Genomic DNA, 22,926 nt, shown 5'->3' with positions numbered 1-22,926 from the left:
CCTCGCATCCTGAGAGGACAGGCGGAAAAATAAAACAGCCGCCGTGTGTGACATCAAGTATGTGCAGCTGAGTGCAAATTATTGTTGCAGTGACGATGGATGTCAAACACACTCTGCTTCTGTAACCTCTCTGGTTGTTGACGGCAGCCTGAAGCACGGCACGTAAGGAAAAAGTGCATTTCACACGTTCAGTGAAAAAGCTGTTTTTCTGAGAATAGTTAAGTGAAAGTGAAACAGTGAAAGATGCATTATTATATGTTATTATTATTTACTGTTTACTACCTTCTTATGTCTAAAGATGCCCTCCAGACGTGCTTTAAGACACACAGAAATACCCTGCTTTGAATACAAACTGTGTCCACACAAACATTTTTGAGCAGAGGAGACGCCGTATTGACTGACTGATGGATAACAGTGTAGAACTCAAAACATAACACCCCACCCCCCCCCCCCACCCCCCCCACCATCACTTGGCTCAGCTGGCAGCATTAAATCAAAATGTGCTTTGAATGATTAAATATGCTTAAGACGTCCTTGCTGACATACTGTAAGTTCTTTTAAAAACAGAAAATTGGTCGTCCGGACACATTTGATCTTCCTTATCTGATCACCTCATGTTCTTGCTGTTGTTTCCTTTGGTTATGTTTCCTGCTGTTGTTGCCTAGTCTGACCCAGCAGAACCATTAAAGTTTGATATCCATGTATTTTATTTAATACTGTGCCCATCGGCCCAATAATTAATTTATATTGGCCTCATCATACGTTGTAGTATCTTCTTACTGTATCTGCCGTGGCGTGGTGTGCTCATAACTAACGGTCTGCCAGTGCTGCATCAGATGTGTTTCACTCTGTGTTTCAGTGCTGCCTCTCAGTGCGCGTCCATGCTGAGCAACATCTAAAAGTGGGCATCCATGCTGCATCTCCTCACCCCAGTCTTGATTTTCCTTAAGATACTTTTATTTTCCATTCCTGAGCTCATGCATTTCCATCTACCAGGGCAGGAGTAAAGATCAGACAAAGAAACAGAAGGAACACCCTGAGTGTGTTACCTGTTTTCAACATAAGCGATATTTGTACACTCCTCAGTCCTTTCTTCTTCTGGAGAAAAGTGGGCTATGAGAACATGAGGCTGAAAACTGCAGGCGTAAAATATACTGAGGGAACAAAGTGAGTCAGGACCGGCTGAAATCTGGAGAAAAATTGTTCTGAGGGAACATCGAACTGAGGGGAAACTGGGTGAGTGAATTTAGAGCAGGGCACACACACACACACACACACACACACACACACACACACACACACACACACACACCTGCAGGCAGCAGTACAATGCAGCCTTGTTATATCCACGCTCAGTAGAGCCAGTGTTCGGGGCAATTATCCAGAGAGTCGCCACACCTACAGAAGCCCACAAGCCAGCCACAGAGCTGTAGCTGGACAAACATCAGCTGTGACGATTAAAGAAAACACTCCACACCGCCTCTCCCAGCATATTTTCGCCGCTTCCATCAAAATATCTAGATGCCATACGTGCTGCAAAGTGGCGAGTCGGGTTGAAAACTCCGGCAGGAGCTTTGTTCTTGGCCAGTGCTAAATGTAAACAGTGGGCAGCTGCCAACTGTCCAGAAGCATCAGCTCGTCAGCTCAGCTGGAGCTGATGAGATGTGGGAGGACATGGGAAAAGGAAGCTGCTTCCTTCTCTTTACTGTCTGTGTGCACATCCTGGACTGTGTCAGGGCGGTCTGACTGTCACTGTGAGTCTGTCATCAGCAGCAGTCAGACGGTTAAAGATAGAACACGAGCTGAGTTTATTTATGAGAGGAAAATGTGCTCTTAGTTAGTTTAAGACTGTTTGATTCATCAACCTGTGACGTCCAGCACAGTTCAGACTGACTCAGTGATGGAATTTAGTTTGATGTGGACATATACTCCTAAAGTTTCCCCCGTCTGTTTGCGTTTGTTTACCAAGCTGCATCTCAAAAATGTCAAAAATATTGAAAAATGCCCTTTACAAGTAGGGATGCTCCAATCCAATCCTCCACATCCAAATCAGCCCTGATCCTCACTCTGCTACGCGGATCAGGTATCAGACCGATGTGACAGATTCATTTTATAGTTCATAGTTTTTCATCAGTGTCCTTTAGTGCCACAGCAATCCCAGATCAGGAGCAGTGAAGAAGCTGTTGTACATATATGTAATTTAATAAAGAGCAATGGAATCAGGTTATTTTCAGCAGATAAAGTTTATCTGTCTGAGCTGAAGTCTGATCAGTGCGTTCCTAATTACACTTAACTGTACCCAAAATACTGCCCTCAAATTAAACAGCACTCAAAAGTCACAATTAATAAAACAAATGTAATCATTTGTTAATCCTTTTTTGACATAAACTCAATTAAAAACACCACAAAGATGAGATATTTAATGTTTACTTTAATGTTTGACTTCATCAACAGAAGCAACTAAAGACTGGGAGAGGTGTGCAGTGCTCCAAAAACACCTGTTTGGAACATTTCTCAGGTAAACAGGTTCACTGGTAACAGGTGACTGACTGTCTTCATCGCTGCATCTACAAATGCAGGTTAAGACTCCAGCGTGCAAAGCGAAAGCCAGATATCAACGACATCCAGAGACGCCGGTGACGTCTGTGGTCCCGAGCTCACCAGAGACGGACTGTGCTCTGATGAGTCCACATTTCAGATCATCACTGGAAGTCATGGACACAGTGTCCTCTGGGCAAAAGAGGAAAATAACCATCCAGACTATGAACAGAGTTTAAAAGCCAGCATCTGTGCTGGTATGAGGGTGTGTCAGTGCTCATGGCAGGAGGAACTCATCTGTGGAGGCTCCGCTAATGAATGCAGGCTTTGGAGCAACGCACACGTCCGTCCAGAGGACCTCTTTTCCCTGCTTATTCCAGATGATGCCAACGTGTTAAAGCACCGTGGCTTCACTGACCTGCCTGCACTCCAGAGCTCTCTCCCACTGAACATGTGTGGCGCAATACGAAGCGCAAAATACGACAACTGAGACCTGGAACTGTTGAGCAGCTGAAGTCTTATATCAAACAAGAACTGTGCTCAGCTCCCAAATGTTTACTGAGTGTTGTTAAAAGGAAAGGTGATGTAACACAGTGGTAAACATGGCCCTGTCGTGTTCCCAGCATCAGATTCAGAGGGAGTGTATTTACAGAAACAATAACTTTAATAGATTAAATATCTTTGTGTGGTATTCAACTGAATATAGGTTTAAAAAAAGGATTTGCATATGAATGCATTCAGATTTTCTAAGGTTTTATGCAGGGTTCAGACTCAGGGTTGTATGAGAGGAGAAATGGAAAAAATCCTCATATTTAAGAGGCTGTAAGCAGCGAATGTTTTGTGTTTTACTTTATAAATTACTTTAAAAAAAAAAACATATATTGTCACTGCTGGTGGATAAATCTTGTCATCGTTTCATGATCCTGGTCTGATAATCAGAGTAGTGACATTTTTGTTTTGTATTCCTATTTGAACACAAACTTAAAATCACACGTTTTTTTAACATTATTCTAATATGCACTCAGTTGCCAGTTTATTAGGTACACCCTAACATTCAGTTTTTGGTCAGTTTTGAGGTTGTAGTCTGTTGTGCTGCTGCTCTATTGTGTTTCTGATATTATGTCCTTTGCATTTACATCATTGAGTTCACGGTAAATAAAAGAAAAAACCTCTCAGCAATACAATTCTTCAAACTACAACCACAAAAGACTGAACCCCAGTATTGAGGAACACTGGACAGTGCGTATAATTTTAGAATATGATTTATTTATGTTTATGTTTATGTTGGCAGCAGTTTAGAGGTCTGGAATATGGTTAGCGCTAACCAGCAACTCCCAAAGGAAGCATGTGAAAATGTAATATTCATATACACTAAATGAATATTTAGCATTGATATAATGAACATCACAGAAGCTCCATATGGAAAGACGAAGAGTTTTTCTAGCTGAGAGGAAGTCAGAGTGGTGCTTCTCATTCAGACGTCTTGTAGCTGCATTGCATTGTGGTCTACTGTGGGTTGTGTCAGCGCACATAAAATGGCATCAGTCACTCTCTGACAGTCTGTTTGTCCATCTGTGAATCATGTTGAGAATCGTTTAGACCCTATATAAAAGCAGTCTTTCTCTTTCATTCTCAGAGGCTGATGCCGAACACTTGACGTTTAGCGTTGATGTTTTGGGGTTTTTACTGCGTTCAAATCCCAGTGATGCAACGACAAGAAAAAATAGACCACAAAACAACAACAACACGAGCCCAGAAGGACGAGGAACGCCTCTTGTTTTAACTGTTTTTGGGAACGATTCCCCTTTAACACAGCGTTTGTTAAAATTAAGATAAATGTTTAATGTGCCATATGTAATGTGGAGCTGCTGCATCCGGGAGGATTTTAGACCTCTGCTAGCCCAACATAAGGGCACATTGTGTGGCAGTGAATTCTTCTGCACTTCACCAGCCAGCCATGACTTTGAGAAGCCAGTGAGGCCTTACGCTCGTGTAACCCCTCCAAAAAAAAGCAAAGCTGATGGGAGGGAATAGCTTGAGGAATGGTTGGTATTCCGAAATGTTGTTCTTCTCCACAAGTTTATTTCTGTCTTTCATCGGAGTCCAGGAAAACATTCCTCAGCCAATCAGAGAGCCTCATTCCCACACATCACCACATTTCCACAGTCATAAAACAGCTCGTATGGACAACAACTTACAAGTGCAAAAAAAAAATAGCATACTGATTAAACAGTGGTTTTATGAGCAAATCATACTGCTGGTGAAAAGTGAGCTCAAGTATGATTAATGTAATCCCACCCTTAAGTAAACCCAGTGCAACGTTCATTAACCAGTTCACACAAGATAAATGGAACCATGATGTAGTTTATCCCCTCTAATCAGACAAACTCAACCTGCAAAAGCTCCATTTATCACAGTTAAATCTCTACAACAAGGTCACTGATGTCTGTGCTGGAGCTGGAAAACAGCACTGAAGAGACAGCGAAGAAGCACAGAAGAAGTCACAAACAAGAGCTTGAGTCGTAAGAGAAAAGTGAAAATGACTTACCACTCACTTATCTCACACTGTACACTCTCTCCCGGCTGTCCCTCTTCTTCCCTCTGTATGACAAAACTTCCCAAGTTGTTCCTCTCCACACGCTCCCTCCCTCTCTCCCTCTCTCTCTCTCTCAACATGGGCGCACATGTGACCTTCTCTGGCCCTCCAAACAGTGAAATGGCGACATCTAGTGGTGGATGAAGTTACAGCGTTTAAAAGCAAAGCAGCCCAACAGTAATTTACAGGCTCATTTGCTCTGATTAAAAGCAGCATCTCATGAATACTAACAGCTGCTTCAAATTGTCAGATTTTTATTTCTCTTTATTCAAATTCCTTTCCTTTAACCAAAAGTCATATTAAATATTTTCACAGGTCATCATATTAAAGAGGTTTTTGAATCTACCTTTGTCAGTGAGATTCAACTGAATGTAAATTCAAAGAAATAAAAAGGAGCTGTGATGTGGACTGGAGCTCGTTGCTACATGTTGTAGCATAATGTCAAATCCAGTTCATTTTATTTATATAACCCAGTATCACAAATCCCCCCCGTGCCTCAAGGCGCTTCACCATCTGTTCAGAATACGACACCCTCAGTCCTTTGACCTTTGATGAGGAAAAACTCTTAATTAATATGAAAAATATGGATCTTGGAGGACATGAGGCAACTTCAGGTGTTGCCAAACAGACCTGAGGGCTCAGGAGGCAGAGCGGTCATCCACCTATCAGAAGGTCGGTGGTTTGATCCTTGGCCTCGGCAGTCTCCATGTCGAAGTATCCTCCAGCAAGATACTGAACCCCCGATGATGGGCCATCGGTGTGTGAATGGATACCGCTCGTAACGAGCAGGTGGCTTAGCCCGCCCTACGAATGTGTGTGTGAATGCAGACTTGTGTTGTAAAAGCGCTTTGAGTGGTCGTTAGAGAAGACAAGTGCTGTATAAATACACTGAACCACACGACCTCCTCTCCACCAGACTGTTCATATGCACTGCATGTGCAAGGTTGTGGTACACGTCATGCAAGAGTACAATAAATGCCAGATGGATAAAAAGTCCTTACAGAAATGTGTTAATTTTGTTATGATCCAGCTCAGTGGCAATCCAGATAAGAGAAAAGAAAGCTCTTTGTAACAGAGGTTAAAAAAAATAAAACTCAACAGCTGGAACTGGCCGGGAAAACACACTACAAAGCAAATGAAATAATGATGAATTACACAGAAAATTCAAACCAACACAACACGAGGTGGTGCCAGGGGTGAGCGGCCTCCCAACCACCAGGATGGGACAGGCTGTATGCAGCCTGGAGACAGCAGCCAGCTGCCTCCACGTCCCCGATGGCCTCCAGCTTAACCCAGCCGGGCGCCTGCAACCCTGAAACACAGCACACACTGAGCGAGGCCCCGGGGCCATCATAGTGTGCACATATTCAGAGCGAATGCACAGGATGTATGGTCTGCTCTCAGGAGTTGCTTTTTGACCCCACGTGGTCGATTGAAGCAGTTCAATCGATGAGCGTCATGAAGCATCATCGAGCGTCATGGAATTTGTTTGTCAAAGGAAGTATTGAAGGTGATTGTTTTGGGACCTACACTGCAAAGAATTAGCTCTCAATGACAAGAAAAAAGCAATAAGATGTGGAAATGTTACCTAAAATAAGCAAAACTGTCAGCCAACAGAAGAGGAAAACTTCATTTATCGAGAGTTTTAAAACAAGCTAAAATATCTTGTCTCAATGAACCTTCAGTTTCCTTGAAAGCAGTGACACCGGACAATAAAACAAGTATATTTGTCTGGATACAAAGAAATTCAGACTTTGACAAAGAAGTTCTAACATCTTATTAACATAATTAAGACTTTTTTTTTTTTTTTTTTTACAAATGAAATACTAACATAAAGCTGCCTGGAAAGATTGTACATCCTATCAGACATAAAACAAGCATATGATGCCTTGAGCAGCTTGTGTCACACAAGTGTCTCACAGTGTCAACTGTGAGATATCGTTAAATATTAACATGTCACTAAAGCACACCTACAAGCTCGGTAATGGAGTAGGTGGCAGTATCATTACGCTGCTAACGCCTGAAGGCTGAAGTATTGCTTTGAATACAGGCATAGCAAGGCAATCACACCAAATCTAATGGTCTCTTAAATTAAATTGTTCTCATATTATTGCAAGTAATGTTCGTGTTCAGGTAGCTGTTACTGGAGGGCAAGAGGATACACCAGGAAGAGGTGCCTCAGCACAGTTATTGAAATAATCAAAAAAATCAACAGCACATAATGCGACAGCATGTAGTTAAACTGCTGCGCCGACTCTGTGCTCTTTGTGTAATTAAATATTCCACATATTACATTTTTCATGAAATCTCCTGTAACACTGAGTACTTTAAATGGGAAAAGGTTCAGGATGACAACTGACTTTGAGGCGAAGAGGTGCCTCGACCATCAGGGCTCGAACGACATTCCTGAACCAGTTCCACCTGTCCTTTCATAGATATAAAGAGCGGTGCAGCAAAAAGGTCTGGACCCTGCACAGACGCATTCACTGTCAGCCCCTCCCCAAAAACCACCGCTATTCATTCTGGCATCTTTGTGGGCTCACCTCACATGAGGGTCCTGTGTACTCAGTCCTCTGTCTTTGTTTCCCCCAGTCAACACCTCTGGATATGAAGTCCAAGCTAACAAAGGCCGTAGCTATCACTGAGGGCACCAATGAAATGTCAGCATTGCTTCTGGGAATTTAGGTTTTAATAACTTCAGCTACACACAAACTGCAGCGCTTTGATGTCACTATTCTTACATTTGACAGTTTTAGGTTAAAAAAAAAAGTAGTAAATTCAAAGGATTTTAGTATTTCTCTACAAGAATTACATTTCCGGCATCGTGGGGGGTGTTTTGAAGCAGCATTTAAACTGACTGATGAGAGGAGATTGTGACATGGTCACATCTCTGCAGGTACCTGATGAGATGCAGGAAGAAAAAGAAGAAAACAAGGAGGTTAACAACAGCACAGTTAAAATATTCCCTCCCACTGAGATTCTTGCAAGATTTCCTCTTTCTTCTCACAGTGAGGAAGACATCTTCGCCTGCTCTGCCATTTGCGATATTTGTGAAGTAAATGTCTCGTCGTTACAGTTCATCAACATCCCTCAAACTCAGTAATGCTTTCAGATGAAGTTGCTGAATGCACTTTTAGGCTGTTTTTGCAGGTTGTTATTCTCATTGTTCTCAGCAAACTGTTTCCTTGTAGGACACGAAACAGACAAGTGCTGCTCTTAGCTCATGTCAAGCCTTTCAGAAAGACTCAGTGCCTGTTGCTCCGTAGATCAGTCAAGACAAGTCTAATTGGCAGTTTTACTTACTGACCACTTTTTGCATAACACAGTTGATCCAAAGTGTGTTTAAGTGCACAGAGAGAAAAAAGACAAATGAAGCAAAAAAGAAGGGAAAGATAAATAAAATCAGAAATAATAAAATTACACGTGTACACGGCAATAACACATATGGAGGCTTCAGAAGAAAAGGTGCAGGTTAAATTATCACTATTCAATGCCAGTTATTGAGTACATGAATTATAACATGCAGCTAAGTTATTAGTAGCATTAGTGGAATACAAATAGGCACATTTACTCAAGTGCTGTACTTTTGTATAATTTGAATGTCCTTGCACTTAGAGTACTTCCATTTTATACCCCTTTGTACTTCAAACCCATTCATTCCAGAGCGAAATGTTGTACTTTAAATGTAAAGCAAATGAAAACTGCATAAAGCATGATGCCTTGATATTTATTAGAATACCCAACAGCATGTAAAGTTGTTAAAACTAGCTCCACCTTGACAGGATTAAAATGCTGCTTACATTGATGCAGCAGTATTAACATCCAGTAATATCCAATAACATTCTTAAGACATATTTACGTGGGATATGTAGAATTCTTACTTTTATTGCTAAATCATATCCAAATCTGTCATACGTGGTAAATTTTAATCGATAAAAGTCATATTTTTGAGTGTTTCTCTTCCTTGTTCCTGCTTCTTCGTTAGTTTACTCCTTTTTCCTGCACGCGCTTCCTGAAGTGCGTTCGATTAGGAGCGCGTTCCCGATGACTCCTTCCTTCTTGTAATGCGCGCTCACGTCCCTCTGACAGTCCGCCTGCTCTCACGTGTTTTCTGTGTATAAAAGGGTCCCAGTCTCACCTCATCATGTCCAGTGAGTCACCAGACAAACGGCGAAAGATGGAGTCTGCGCTGAACCAGCTGAAGAAACACACTGTGGTGGTGGCAGACACGGGAGATTTTAACGGTAAAAAAAAATCCTGCTCGTAGCACATGCTAACGTTAGCTGGTTAGCATGCTACCTAACTGACCAGGAAGGATCCGGCTTTTAATGTGACTGACCGTTGTGTCAATATCGCGCAGTTAGAGCGAGTGGGAGAGCCGCAAAAGATAACATCAGTCTCATTTCATTTGGTCCAACCGGCTGAAGTTAGCTAGCTAACCAAGTCCTAGTAGGTTTACTTGACAACTACTAAAGTTGACAATCTGATAATCCAATTATAGCTACTTGTTGTTAAGGTTGCCTTACTTAGCAACAGTAACGTTAGCTGCTTTACGTTAGCCGCGCTAGCAAACTGTGCTAGCTCACTAACTTTTGAATTTGGGAATGCAAGTGTTTTGTGCACACAACCGTCTTATCAACCTCAGAAATGGCAAAACTTGAAACAGCTGCAGCTTGCACGTTTTAAGCATGTGTACCTGCTGAAAATACAGGTAATGTAATGGCAAAACTAAGTTAAAGTCTGCCGTACACCCAGAGTTCACGCGCAACAAGGTGTAAAATGTGAGTTTCTTCCTCGTTTGTCACTTTCATGCCACACAGATAAAGCTCATGTTTCTCAATGGGTCAGAATGAGGAACTGTGTGTGATATTACTGTTCCTCATCCAGGATATGCAGAGTCAGGATGACATGACAGAACTGGTTTGTGACTCTGCAGCCAGGCGTGACACTGGGAAAGCAGATTATGTTACTCTCAGTGCACAGCAGCAGTCATGGATGTTTGCATGGACTTTTCTCGAGTGTGTTGGTGGGTCTTTGCACACTTGGTTTATTCTAGTTTAGATGAATGAGTCTGCTGAGACATGCATGCAGGGACTGGATGCAGTAACATGATCAGCTGTATCATTTAGTGCCACCCAATAGTGCTTTAATCATGTATGTAAAATAAATTATGAAAGTTTTGTGAAGCAGTCAATGTTTAAAGTCAATCATCAGGCCAAAATACCAGACAGTCTTTAATTCTGCCCTCTCAAAAGCAAGTATTAGCTGTTTCGCTCTTGTTTGTGTAGTGTTAAGTTGAATATCTTGAGGTTTTTGACTGTATAAGCAGTAAGTAAATAAAAGCAATAAACAGTTGAAGTCTAATGCACACAAAGATAGAAAGATGACACCTCGGACCATGGCCATTTAAAATGAGGAAACAGTCGACAATGAAAATAGTCATTGGTTGCGGCTTGTCTAGTCCAGCACATCAACACAAACAGAGCAGGGTGATGCTTTTTTACACAACAGTGTCCTGCAGCACATCAACAGTGTCTGCCACCGGTCCAACAGTTCAATCAAAACACCTCTCAACCTCAGCAAATACCTCTCAGTACTGTTGTTGAAAAATGCAATTCTGTGGTAGCGATAAGAGCAGCTCGAGATTAACTCAGCTGTCAGCTTCTCTATTTTAAGGTGGTGTAAAAAAATGCACATGTACCTCTTTGGTTTGTGTAATGTAGGTATTTCATGAATGTTGCGAGATTTCCGAGGTTTCACCGGGTGCAAGTTTAAACATGTGAAAGTCACTTCTGTTTCACATGTGAAATGCAAGATCTTGGTCAAACATGGTGTAAGGCCACACTCTTGCTTCACTTATGTAAGCTGAGGGAAAGGCTCTCAGGAGTAGCCTGAAAGTAATTCTGAGATGAAGAATTGTTCGTTGCTGCTTTGGAAAGATGACAGAATGTGATACTGAACATTATGGAGTTTTGTTTAGTCAGTTAAGGTTACTGGGAATATAAAGTTTGATTTCATTTGGTGGTTTTCATTGATATTATTTCCATGAACCAGATATGACATGACTAGAAAATGAAAGCACATTCATCACTTTGAAATAACTTTTTCTTTTATCTTATTTTGTGTCTGATAGATGTTTCCCCACATGCTTCTACACATCCCTCTGAAACACTACAAAATCACTGGACTGTGATCACAAAGCTGCAGCTGCACTTGCACCATAATCTGGTTATTTGCAGAAATTGTGTTGTAATATGCAGGTAAATGTAGTTTGTGTAGAGTCACGGTGAATTTATAAAATACTACAAAGATGAATCAGCGTTCTGAGGTGCAAAATTGAAAAGTTCTTGGGCGTCAGCTTGCACAGCAAAGTCTACATTAGTGTTATCTTATTTACAGTCTTTTATTTGTGTTTAATCTTCTTATCTTAACAGGGTTTATATTTGCCCAGCTGAGGACATATATTTGGGATGAGAAGTAAAGGAAGACCCTGTCTTTTGGGAGTATTGCTATAGTCAGCACTTCAACTGCATGTTGGCCCCTTGAACTGTTGATCACGAGTATCTAGTCCAATCCCACTGACCTGTGAATGATTTTTTTTTTTTTTGGGAAGGGGGTCGAGAGAAAACTGGCTGCAGAACAAAGGCAGGCTTTGTTTTTAGGCTGAAGAGCTGGCAGCACCGACTGCACTTGGCTGCTACAATCGAGCGCTGACATGAAACCACTGAGCTTCGTGAAAAGGCCGTGCCGCTCATGCACGTCAAATAAAAATCCCAGCTCAGGTCTGTCAACTGCAAAAGGAGTTTTTACTATAGAGTTCTATAGGTGATGGAACACTTAAGCACAGGTCTTGTCACTTTTTGCGACAGACCAGAACGATTAGTCACTCCTTTAGTCAGTTTATCATAACTTTGAACATGATTTGAGTTCAGGTTCTTCAGCACTAAAGATGCTATCAGTTACTTATTAAAGAGGTTTGCACTAGTTATTGTGTAATCAGTACGTGTTTTCTTTTTCCATTTGAATGCAAGATGTTGAAAGATGTTGAAGCTGCAGCAGCGGCAGGTCTGACTCCTTATGCATGCATGAGAGTCTTAGACGTCCCAGCAGTGTATACTCAACTGTTAGTAATACACAATTAAATTATTAATCAATAATTGTTTGTCTTCATTAAGATGGTGTGAAGCTGTATTCTGTTTTTATTGTCCATAAAAACCATGAGCAATTCAGAAATTTTCCATTGAGAGACTGAGCCGTCCTTCTAAAGGCAAATTTATTCTTATACACTTTTTGTATTTAATGTACTTATATAATTGATTTCTCTATTTCTTCCTGGTTTTTATTTTTATTATTGTCTGCGTCTTCCTTTATTCTTCTTTAATCACATCCATCTGCTTCCTGTGTCTCAGCGTAGTTTTTAAAGGATGGTGTAGCAGTGTTTTTATACACTAGATGGCGCCATTGTCCACCTGACAGCAGCAGCATATGATCCGTTCAACATGACTGTTCATCCTTTACTCTCACCTGCACACAGACCTAGTTTGAATGAATGAGATCAAGAAAAAATCCTGAATTATTGCATCTCAGTGGGATAACTGGGCTCAAACTGGTTTCTGAACTTGTTACATTTTGTCAGTTTTCAGCACAGAGCTCTGGGAGCTCTAACAGCCTCTGATAGACTAGTGAAAGTTAATGATAAAACCAGACTTATAACATTCAGGGTAAACAGTTGAGTAATAAAATCCTTTGTTCTGAAGGCTAGCGTTGGCCTTGACCTTTCTCTTTATGTTTTGTTCTTCTTAAATGTATCATAGAGCAGTCATTGAAGGCTTGTGGCTGTACAGTGATTTGAATCTTGTGAAAAATAATTAGAATTAAAGGAGTGATGGGACGTGTTTAAAGCATTTTCATGTTAAACTTGAGAGTGAGGCCTATTCAAAATCCATCTGAATAAGGGAATCAGTTAACCATTTTGTGGTTATTCACTAAATCAGAAAACACTCAGAAATGAGAAGAATGTTGGTTCTGTGACGTGTTAGGACATTTACCACACCTCTGAGCTGGGCTTCGAGAAGCGTGTAGAAGAAGACACATGATATTCCTGAGAATAGCTGTGAGAAACCACATTGTGGGTGTGTGTCTGGCACTTTTATTGACTTTTCTCTGTCTTCGCAACCTGCAGCCATCGATGAGTACAAGCCTCAAGATGCCACCACAAACCCCTCTCTCATCCTGGCTGCCGCCAAGATGCCCGCCTACCAGCACCTGTTGGACCAGGCCATTAAATACGGCATCGCCAAGGGCGGGTAAGAGCTGCACCCAACACCCCAGAATGAAACCATTCTTCAGCTGCACCTGTTGGATTAGACCAGAGGTCAAACCTGAGTATAAGCAGCATTGAAGTATACGTTTATGTGTTCTCGCAGATGTTGCACAGTGCATGATTCTGCTGTGCAAACTTCCTTAATTTACAGCAGGCTGTTAGTTGTAATGTTTTTCTCTTTTCTGCTGAATCCTGAAATCTGTGAGGCCTTTTAAATTAATGGAGACTTGTGGTAGAGTGTGGTTAAACATTGAAAACTGCATTTACAGTGTTTCGAGGTTGTCTCCATACTCTGATTTTGATCCGGTTTGTGCACCTTCACCTGGCTGAGCACCCGATGATCTGTCAAATTCAAAGTCATTTCAATGTGCAAAAGCTGAGAATTGCAGCTTTAAGAACTAAACAAAGTCCATTTTCACACGTTTAAATAAAGCTAACGTGCTTCATAGCGTTTCCTTCTCTGTCCAGAACTGAAGAGGAGCAGGTAGCCAACACCATGGACAAACTGTTTGTGAGTTTCGGCCTGGAGATCCTCAAGAAGGTTCCAGGCAGAGTCTCTACTGAGGTGGATGCCAGGTAGGCACAAGGAACATGACGTCACAAGATGCTAATTATGACATGACGCTTGTCACTGAATTCTTAGCATCCTTTCCTTTGTCAAAACAACACGTAGACTGAAGACGCTTAAATGGCATTACTCATGAGGCTAGACTTGTAAAAGTTAACGACTGGTATTCAGAGACCAAGTTACCACCCTCCTGTGAAAGACTTGATTAAATTTACTTTTAATTTATCCTGAGACTTGCTTTGTATGATCACAGTTAATCATTCTATGCTGTTTTTCTGTCCACTGGGACCACAGCACACTGAAATCTCCAGTCACAGCATTATGTTTCACGTCTTTAAATTCAGGATAGAAATTTAAAGCAAACAATCAGCATTTTAATAAAACCCTTAAAACAAAAACGTTTCCATTTGAAATAAAAAAAATACAACACTTATTTGACTGTTACCACGTGAGGTCTCGTCCAGTCACAGCGGGCCATCATTGGTCACCCCAGACATGTTACGCTCGCTGGCACACGTCACAGTCTGGCGGTTGTTCGGCAAAAAATGGTGACTGAGAAGGGCAGTGGATTCTATATTGTAGGCACAGGCTGCTACAGTGAAATGAATGCATCATTATGGCACAGCAGTCTCGTGCGTTTTTAGTCCGGCTCTCGCCCTGTTTTATGTTGAAGACACTAACACGTCATTTTACAACTATGTAGAAGCGGCATATTTAGGAAATCACATCATTGCTTTTTTTATATACCTGTAAATGCATTTCCCATCGAAACTAGAACTTATAGAAAATGTAGACAGTACGGGAGGTAGAGCTAAATACTCCTGCCTGACTTGACTGTTCAGATTACCTTCACAGACAGTTCAGGTCATGAATGAAGAGCGCAGCACACCGCGCTCTCTCTCCTGTTAAAAGTCATTGTAGCTCACCCAGTACTCTGATCGCTCTGTCTCTCCATCTCCTCTCATCAATTTAAAGAGTAATCCAGTCAGATCAAACAAAAATGAATTAACAGGCATTAAAATGTCTGTTTTTATAATGAATTGATGTATTGATCCACTTGATCCACAGCGAAAATATAGATAATGAGATAAGCCGCGTGTGCCACTTGTAATAAATACAAACTGCCGCAGTGAAATAATAAGCTACAGCATTGAAAATGTTTTTTAAAAAGATTTTGATCATGTCATAATCAGCTAGACGTACTAGTCGCCCTCCACAGCATGATACTGGTCATTTTTGTTTAAGTGGTTGGAAACAGTGTTAACTTTTGTAATTAAGAGGCTCACCCAAAGTAACTGCGGCCCACCCAAACTTGAAATCCTGGCGCCGTGCCTGATACACACTCAAGCATCTTTACCGTGTAAGACGCTGGGCTGACCATCGGGAGCAGCTGGTGTTCAGCGTCTTACTCGTGGACATAACTGAAAGTGGTCTTAAAGAAAGTAGAATAGTTGTGTTTCAACATGGAGAGTAGTTGTCAGATTTGGATGAAATGTTGAATGGCTGTGCTGTCTCTCTTGTCCTGACAGACTGTCTTTTGACAAAGATGAAATGGTTGCAAAGGCCCTGAGGCTCATTGGTCTATACGAGGAGGCAGGTATCAGCAAGGAGCGTGTGCTCATCAAGCTGTCATCCACATGGGAGGGAATCCAGGCCGGCAAGTAAGTCTGTCACGCAGGTGTTTTTCTCATCTGTTTACTCTGATACAGGTATAAGCAAACTCAAAAGAAAATAAAATAATATTAATAATAATTAGAAATAAAATAATATTAACACAACTCTGATTCCCAAACAGTTGGGACGCTGTGGAAGATGAATGCAATGATTTTCAAATGAACTGTGTTTGCTGACAACAGTTTTTCAAAGTGTTCCTGAGCTCATGTATTAATCTTTTTTATCCAATCATGTGTTCACAAAGGGGTGAACTCGCTCCATCCTCAATTGTGAACGACTGAGCCTTTCCAGGATGCCCCTTTCATACCCAACCATGATACTGTCACCTGTTACCAATCAACCTGTTTACCTGTGGAATGTTCCAAACAGGTGTTTTTGGAGCATTCCACATCTTTCCCAGTCTTTAGTTGCTCCTGTCCCAGCTTGTTTAAAAAATGTTGCTGCATCAAATTCAGAAAAACCAGATATTTATAAGAATCATTGAGGTTGATGAGGTAAAACATTAAACATATTGTCTTGGTGCTGTTTTCAGTTGAGTAGTCAGGGTTGTATCTCATTGCTTAAACATAAACATGAGCAAGCCGCCAGGAACGGCACTAAACTGTGAGGCAGTTTTGACTCGGTAATCCAGTCTCGCGTGACACACGCAGACCCAAAAATACTTCTTCCAGAGGCAATCATTACAAAAGGTAAAACTATGACCATTGGAATGTCCTGTTTTTTCTCCGTTTTTTTGTTATTATTTTATGGCATGCATGTGTGTGGCAAGCTGGCAGGAAGGTGTATGTTCGGCCAATTGTGTGGTCTTCACCGGCCCGCTCCGGGGTCCACGCTCCAGGGGCCCAAAAACGCTGAAGCCTGAAAGCTGAAAGACTGCTCAGTGAGCAACTTTGATGGGAATAAATGTGGAACCATCTTTGAGCGCATGTTTCTGTTTTCTTAGTGTGTCCCCACTGAAGCCAGAGCAGAGGTCTAACAGTGAGATCTAACATCTCATGACCTCCACTCAGTGAGTTTCACTGTAGGTCCCTCGTGACGCTGAAAATATTCCAGGCACATTATAAGCAGGCACTCAACACTGGACAAAGAAGTGGCGCTCTGTCATTGACGGTGTCACTCCCTGCGAGTGGTAAGCATGTAAAACGTCTGCTGTTAGGCAAAAATGTCACAGATGATGGAGAGGTGATGAGCCATCGACTGCACAAAGACATTCGTTAGGAGTTCAGACACATATTTTCACTGATTGCCAAAGGGTAAAGAGGGTATCAGCAACGTCAAAGGAAGAAAACAGGCTAGCAATCAGAAGGGCTGTGTCGTGTAACCTGACCCACGTATACATTTTTGAGTGAAACATTTACTGACGTACTCTGTCCTCACGTACAGAATGTGAAATACATCATGAATAATAGCAGAGAGGATGATTTATTTCTGCTTTTATTAAACGTGGCTCAAATGTTTTGGCTCGTTTTCCACAAGCTTCTCTCAATGAGTCGCTGGAGTTTGAGCTCCTGACAGAACTGAGTGTCCACATATCGTGTCTCTGTAATACCTGAGTTTTAGTAAAGATATCAAAACCTGCGTATCTTTGCCTCAGTTTGATTCCACATACTTAACCAGTACAAAAAAAGAAGATCTGAACTTCCTCCGAGCCAAAACGTCTCCATCTTGAGAAAACTGTAACGTACTCTGCAGCTTGTTTCCCACCTTTTGAAGAGGTTCTGGTTGAAATGGGAAGCAGATGATGAATGCATGATTACATCTGGACTAAGTACTCTTTGTGATGTGTTTAAATCATTTTTTGTCTGTTGATTTTTGTGCAGGGAGCTGGAGGAGAAGCACGGCGTTCACTGTAACATGACCCTGCTGTTCTCGTTTGCTCAGGCTGTAGCCTGTGCAGAAGCAAAGGTAACACTCATATCGCCCTTCGTCGGACGCATCCTTGACTGGTACAAGGAGAACACAGACCGCAAAACCTTCGAGCCACACGAGGACCCAGGTAATCCAGACCAAGCCAAGTGCTAGAAAACCACGTTCTGTCGTCAGAATACCAGGTTGTGACGCTGAATGCAGAAGTGTTTCAGTTCCTTCCTGCAGCCACATGAACTGTTCTGCTTTCAGACAGCTCAGCCTTTGGTCTGGTGGATAAGTGTTGGTCTGTTTTGGGCTGGCCAATCATGTCCGTTTCACTAATGTCCTTTTTAAGAGCGATGTTTTCTTCATCATGACATAATCAGGAAGTAAATATTCTCATGTGGGGAATGCAGGTGCAGCTCAAATATAGCAGTTTTGCAGTTTTCTGTCACCGTGTTTTCCGTTCTTGATAATTTTATATGAAATAACAACAGTACAATCAAAAAAAACACCATTGTATTTAGTAGACTAAGTAGAGCTGAATGAACCATCATGACTCTGCCATGCTATAGCTCATCACAGTTGAAGTTGGAGGTTTTATGTACTCCTCAACCAAACACATTTAGTGCTTCACTACTCCTGACATTTAATCCCAGTAATCATTCCCTGCCTTAGGTCAGTTAGGATCACTGCTTTATTTTAGGAATGTGAAATGAATCATAGCAGAGAGAGTGATTTATTTCAGCTTCACATTTCCGGTGGATCAGAGGTATTCGGTGCCATTGTCTTTAAATTGTTTAGCATGAGTCAGGTTTGTAGGCCTCCTTGCTTTCACATTGACTTTGTTGTCCTTAAGACATTTTACCACAATTTTGGAAGCATGTTTGGGTTCATTGTCCATTTGGACTGAAAAATGAATCCAACGTTTAAGAGCCAAAAACTGCAGTTCCTCAAATGGCCACTTGAGGCTGACTCTAAAAGTGAGTCAATCCCCATAGACCCCCACTTTAAAATGCACAACTTTTTATAGCAGAAAGTAACATGGTAAGGTACAAAAAGCAGTTTTGGTCTCCACAGCTAATTTCACTTGTTTTAATTACATTAAGGCTTGAGGTTGTTTGCGAGCCGGTAGGTTTTCTTAGCAAACAGGCTTCCTCCAGCCCACCTCAGGTCCGCTCACACTCCACCTCTTTGTGCATATTTGGGTTAACTTGGAGTTTGTCAGAGTCAGCCACTGTCACTAAGCTTCACAGTGGCTCTTCAGAAACCGATGGGTGACCTCACTGAGACTACGGGACATTTGCAAGCGTTAACTTCCTGGCTGATGTCTCAAGATGTTGCTGCGGCGCACCAGTCGTGAATGGTCCCATTGTGTTTGTACTTTGGTACAGAGGTGCCTCCAGGTTATCTTTTGAGGTCAAGTTTCAACGAACTGAGTTCAGAGGGAACAGACAGTCATGATAGAGCAATTTAAACTTGACTCTGGTCTTATCGCTCCCACTGATATATAATTATATAGTCTGGTAGCACAAGAACGGAGAAGTCGTCTCTCAGCGGGTTGTTTTCTAGTTTTGCCAGGTTGAACGCTCTTTCTGAGGTGTGTCTCTGTGTGACAGTATGTATTACTCAAATTAAGACACCGCGCAATGGACGCATACTTGGCTCTGAACGAGAAATAATTAGCTGAAGTGGAATGAACTTTATGATATAAATTGCACAGAGCACAAGGACACAATGGGCTTATGGCATTTGTCACAGCAGGTGAGCATTTTGAGTTAAGTCTTACATAAGCTATTCCTCAATTTAATGCAGGTATTATGAAACTACGCATATATCTAAAACATACATTCAAGGTTTTATAAGATAAGATATTCCTTTATTAGTCCCACAGTGGGGAAATTTCCAGAGTTACAGCAGCAAAGCGTATAGCAAAAAATTATGTACTCTAAAAGGCTACAATTTCTATAGTTTGGCAAATGGGACTTTTATCCATACACATTTCAGCAATAAACCTACACCAGGATGAGCTTCAAGACCCTGAAAACTTAAAACTCTAGAAATTGTTTCTCGGTGACATGAGGCTGACGAAACAACGCCCCAGCCGTCACCGAGTGTCACCTTTTCCAAACGTCACGTAAAAAGGCGCAGACTGTCAAAGATCAAAACTGCTTTAACTTTGTTCACGTAGGATCCCGTCACTCACAAGAGGCTGATGGAGAAAATGTGTTTTCAGGGCCAAAAATAGCGTTGGCTTTATATTTATACCCCCTCTGCTCATGTGCACATGTGGACATGCACAGAGGCAATGAGAGCGCGTAGCTGTTGTAGACTTGTGGTATGCTAGCAGTTAGCTTTACCTGACTTCTAGGCTGCAGCCTGAACTTGTCTGGACACTCAGACACGGACTGTTATAACTCACGTCCTGTAGCATGTCATTTTTATTAAGAGATGTGCTTCCCACCTGATAAACTGTCACACACAGGTTAAAAACACGGGCACATATTTTTTTAAGACCGATAAATGTGATGACACAGCTCGCCTGCTGTGTACCCATTAGATAAGTAAGGAGTAAGAACATCTTCTCAACCTTCAAATGATGCAACTGGATATCAACGATACGCAGAATCCAGAGCATTGCAGGTGCAGCCCAAATACAGCAAACGTCTCTTTTAGTTGACTTTTCTGAACAGAACAAAAGTTTGTCTGTACGATGTTTTCCCTGCATTATAATTCGTAACTTGGAACCAGAGAAGCAATTTCTTAAGAGACTACGGTGTGAACGCAAGGTGTTGAAAAGCCAACACCAAACTGCCTTTTAAAAGTTCTGATAACATGTTATAAACATGTACAGTTGTAGTTACAGTGGTGCTTCTGTAAAATAAAAGTGTTGTCTAGAGTTTGCAGGCTCTATTATTATCTTAATTTCTGCCATAGCAGAAGAAGAGAGCGCAACAAGACGACCTGACAAAGTCTTGGTTTTTCTGTGTTGCTTTGACAGCTTTTTTCATTTTTGGCATTTCCACAATTTTTTTGCATGCGTATTGAAGCTGTGCATAAAAACGCGTGGATGGAAATGCACCTGCTGTGGTTTGGTGCACGACAGATCTTCGTGTGTTTAGCGTTTAATGCATTTGGCTTGTTTTTCTCTTGTCTGTCCTCAGGTGTGCTGAGTGTGACCAAGATTTACAACTATTACAAGAAGTTTGGCTACAGCACCGTGGTGATGGGCGCCTCCTTCAGAAACACAGGTCAAGTGAAAGCGCTGGCGGGCTGCGATCTGCTCACCATCTCCCCCGGGCTGCTGGCGGAGCTCAGCCAGGACCACAGCACTGTTACAGAGATGCTCAATGTGGGAAAAGGTACTGCTCTGTGATCGAAAGCCCTCAGAAACTTTGCCAGTTGTATGTAACTGTGCATATGGGCGTTGTGAACCAGAGACATAAATAAGGCAAACCCATTTGATTGTCATCTAATTTGAATTAGAATGAGTACATATTTTCACGTCTTGTGGAACCTGAAAGCATACCTTCACCTCTGCTGTGCTGCTTTTGTTGATGCGATAATCTGTCAATGATAGCTGTTATTAGAATGCTGCACTCCTGCATTTGGAGGTATTTGTGTGCAGCCTCTGAATGCTTGTTCTCAAGTGTCTACATTTTCCTTGTCAACACTGGAGGGCACAGAGTGACATGGGAACCGATGGTAACTAGCAAGAAGAGAGAGCCTCTTTGCGTCATTTACGGTTGTTCAGATCAATCAAACCGAGAAACCACAAGGAGCTTTTATTGAGTACCAAAAGTTGTTGTTCATAAGAGTGAAATTGCAAGAAATTGACCAAAAAGCGCCAGAAAAATGGCTTGTTAACTGTCTACGGTCGGGAGGAGCCGAGTCGGCTGATGGTGGAAACATTAGTTATTGTTTTAAATCTGTGGTGATAAATTTAAAGTAATGTCTACAAGCAACACAACTCACACTTGTTAAATCAGCGTTAATGGTTTCACGAGGTCGTGGACCCAACCGCCAAAAAGTTGTTTGGCTCCATACTTTTGTCTGCTTTCTAGAGCAGAGTGACGTCTGAATGTGCGGGTAGTTGTTATATCTGCTGCCTCAGTAGCAGCAAAACCTTCAGCTCAGTTGAAAAATCACTCCACTTCATAACGAAAGGGTCACATCCAACATATGTTTTGAGTTTATGCCTTTCTCTCATAATTTCATCTAAACTAGCACAGTAGGAACTAGAGACGTCATCCATTGCAGGTGAATCCACTTTTTAATTCCAAAGGTTTCAAAAATAAGCTGAGCTCTCATCCAGCTGATTATGAATCCAAATGTTCATTGTAGAATTTGAATGTCAGCGTTATGAATGAAGCTTCAAAACTTGCCTCCCTGTACATCCCTATAAGTGATGTAAATACTCTATTTATGAAAGCATTTTCTTAACATTTCAATCTTTTGTAAAAACCTGAAATCTAAGAGCCACCCACCAGCCTCCACCTTGACCTCGATGGTTTGTTTTTGCAGCCAAGGTCTGTGACCTGGAGAAGATCCACCTGGATGAGAAGGCTTACCGCTGGGAGCACAACGAGGACCGCATGGCTGTGGAGAAACTGTCTGACGGCATCCGCAAGTTTGCCGCGGACGCCATCAAGCTGGAGACCATGATCAAAGTAAGAGTTTGTTTCTGGAGGGGCCAGATGTACGGTTAATATTTCTGTGTCTGACCGTTTGCTCGAAGTCAGTACGGAGATGTTTCATCTTTGTACGCTGACTCTTCGATTCTTAAATTACAGGAGAAAATGTTCAACGTGAAAAACGGCCAGTAATGGACAGATTTACCGTCTTCAGCCGCATTGACAGCAAGTATAAGGAGATAAGAGGCTGCTTTCTTTGTCCCCAACTACCTGAGAGAAGGTCCAAAGCTCCAGAAGGCCTTCCCTCCCATCTGACCAAACTCCAGGGACCTCCCTCCCGAATGGACACCTTTCCTCTCTTAGGCTGGGACTGACTCTGTTTGTTTTCTGACCAAACATAAATGGTGATTGATGCTAACATGAATGTGGAGTTGTTGTATATTAATCTAATATTTACAAGATATTTGAGCAGAAAGGAAAAACTTTGCAGAAAACGTCTTAATGAGGCTTTAGCCTTGTCAGTCGTCACATTATGTGACAATTAGAAAGGACCATGAGCACTTTTTGGCAGGAAAAGATCACAATTTTTAGCTCTTAACACCATTTGGACCAGGTTGAGGACACAGCTTGTCAAAGACCATTGTACTATCATTCCTCAGAATAACACATTTTGCTCTTTGAAGAAATAAAAATCTGTCATTTCAGTTGTGTTTTCTGTCTTTGTTACCAGATTAGTGAGTTTCAG

At 41.8% G+C, this 22,926-nt stretch overlaps 2 protein-coding genes across 2 annotated transcripts in view; one reads left to right on the top strand and one right to left on the bottom strand.

The window, feature by feature from the left end:
• tspan4a (tetraspanin 4a) overlaps positions 1–5,165 on the bottom strand; it is a 127,676-nt gene extending 122,511 nt beyond the window's left edge. Inside the window, exon 1 of the mRNA XM_076733077.1 lies at positions 5,087–5,165. The gene's annotated coding sequence lies outside the window, so the exon portion shown is untranslated. The remainder of the gene's footprint in view (positions 1–5,086) is intronic.
• Positions 5,166–9,205: 4,040 nt separating this feature from the next.
• taldo1 (transaldolase 1) lies at positions 9,206–22,885 on the top strand. The gene is made up of 8 exons (XM_076733048.1): positions 9,206–9,378; positions 13,317–13,440; positions 13,926–14,033; positions 15,555–15,686; positions 17,520–17,695; positions 20,712–20,909; positions 22,072–22,217; positions 22,341–22,885. Exons 1-8 carry the CDS (start codon positions 9,279–9,281, stop codon positions 22,371–22,373), a joined length of 1,017 nt encoding a protein of 338 aa, XP_076589163.1. The 5' UTR covers positions 9,206–9,278; the 3' UTR covers positions 22,374–22,885.
• Positions 22,886–22,926: the final 41 nt, after the last annotated feature.

Source organism: Chaetodon auriga, chromosome 1 (genome assembly GCF_051107435.1).
Source record: "Chaetodon auriga isolate fChaAug3 chromosome 1, fChaAug3.hap1, whole genome shotgun sequence".
Taxonomy (NCBI): Eukaryota; Metazoa; Chordata; class Actinopteri; order Chaetodontiformes; family Chaetodontidae; genus Chaetodon; species Chaetodon auriga.
The sequence above is the reverse complement of the archived record's forward strand: the minus strand, read 5'-3'. Positions and strand labels throughout refer to the sequence as shown.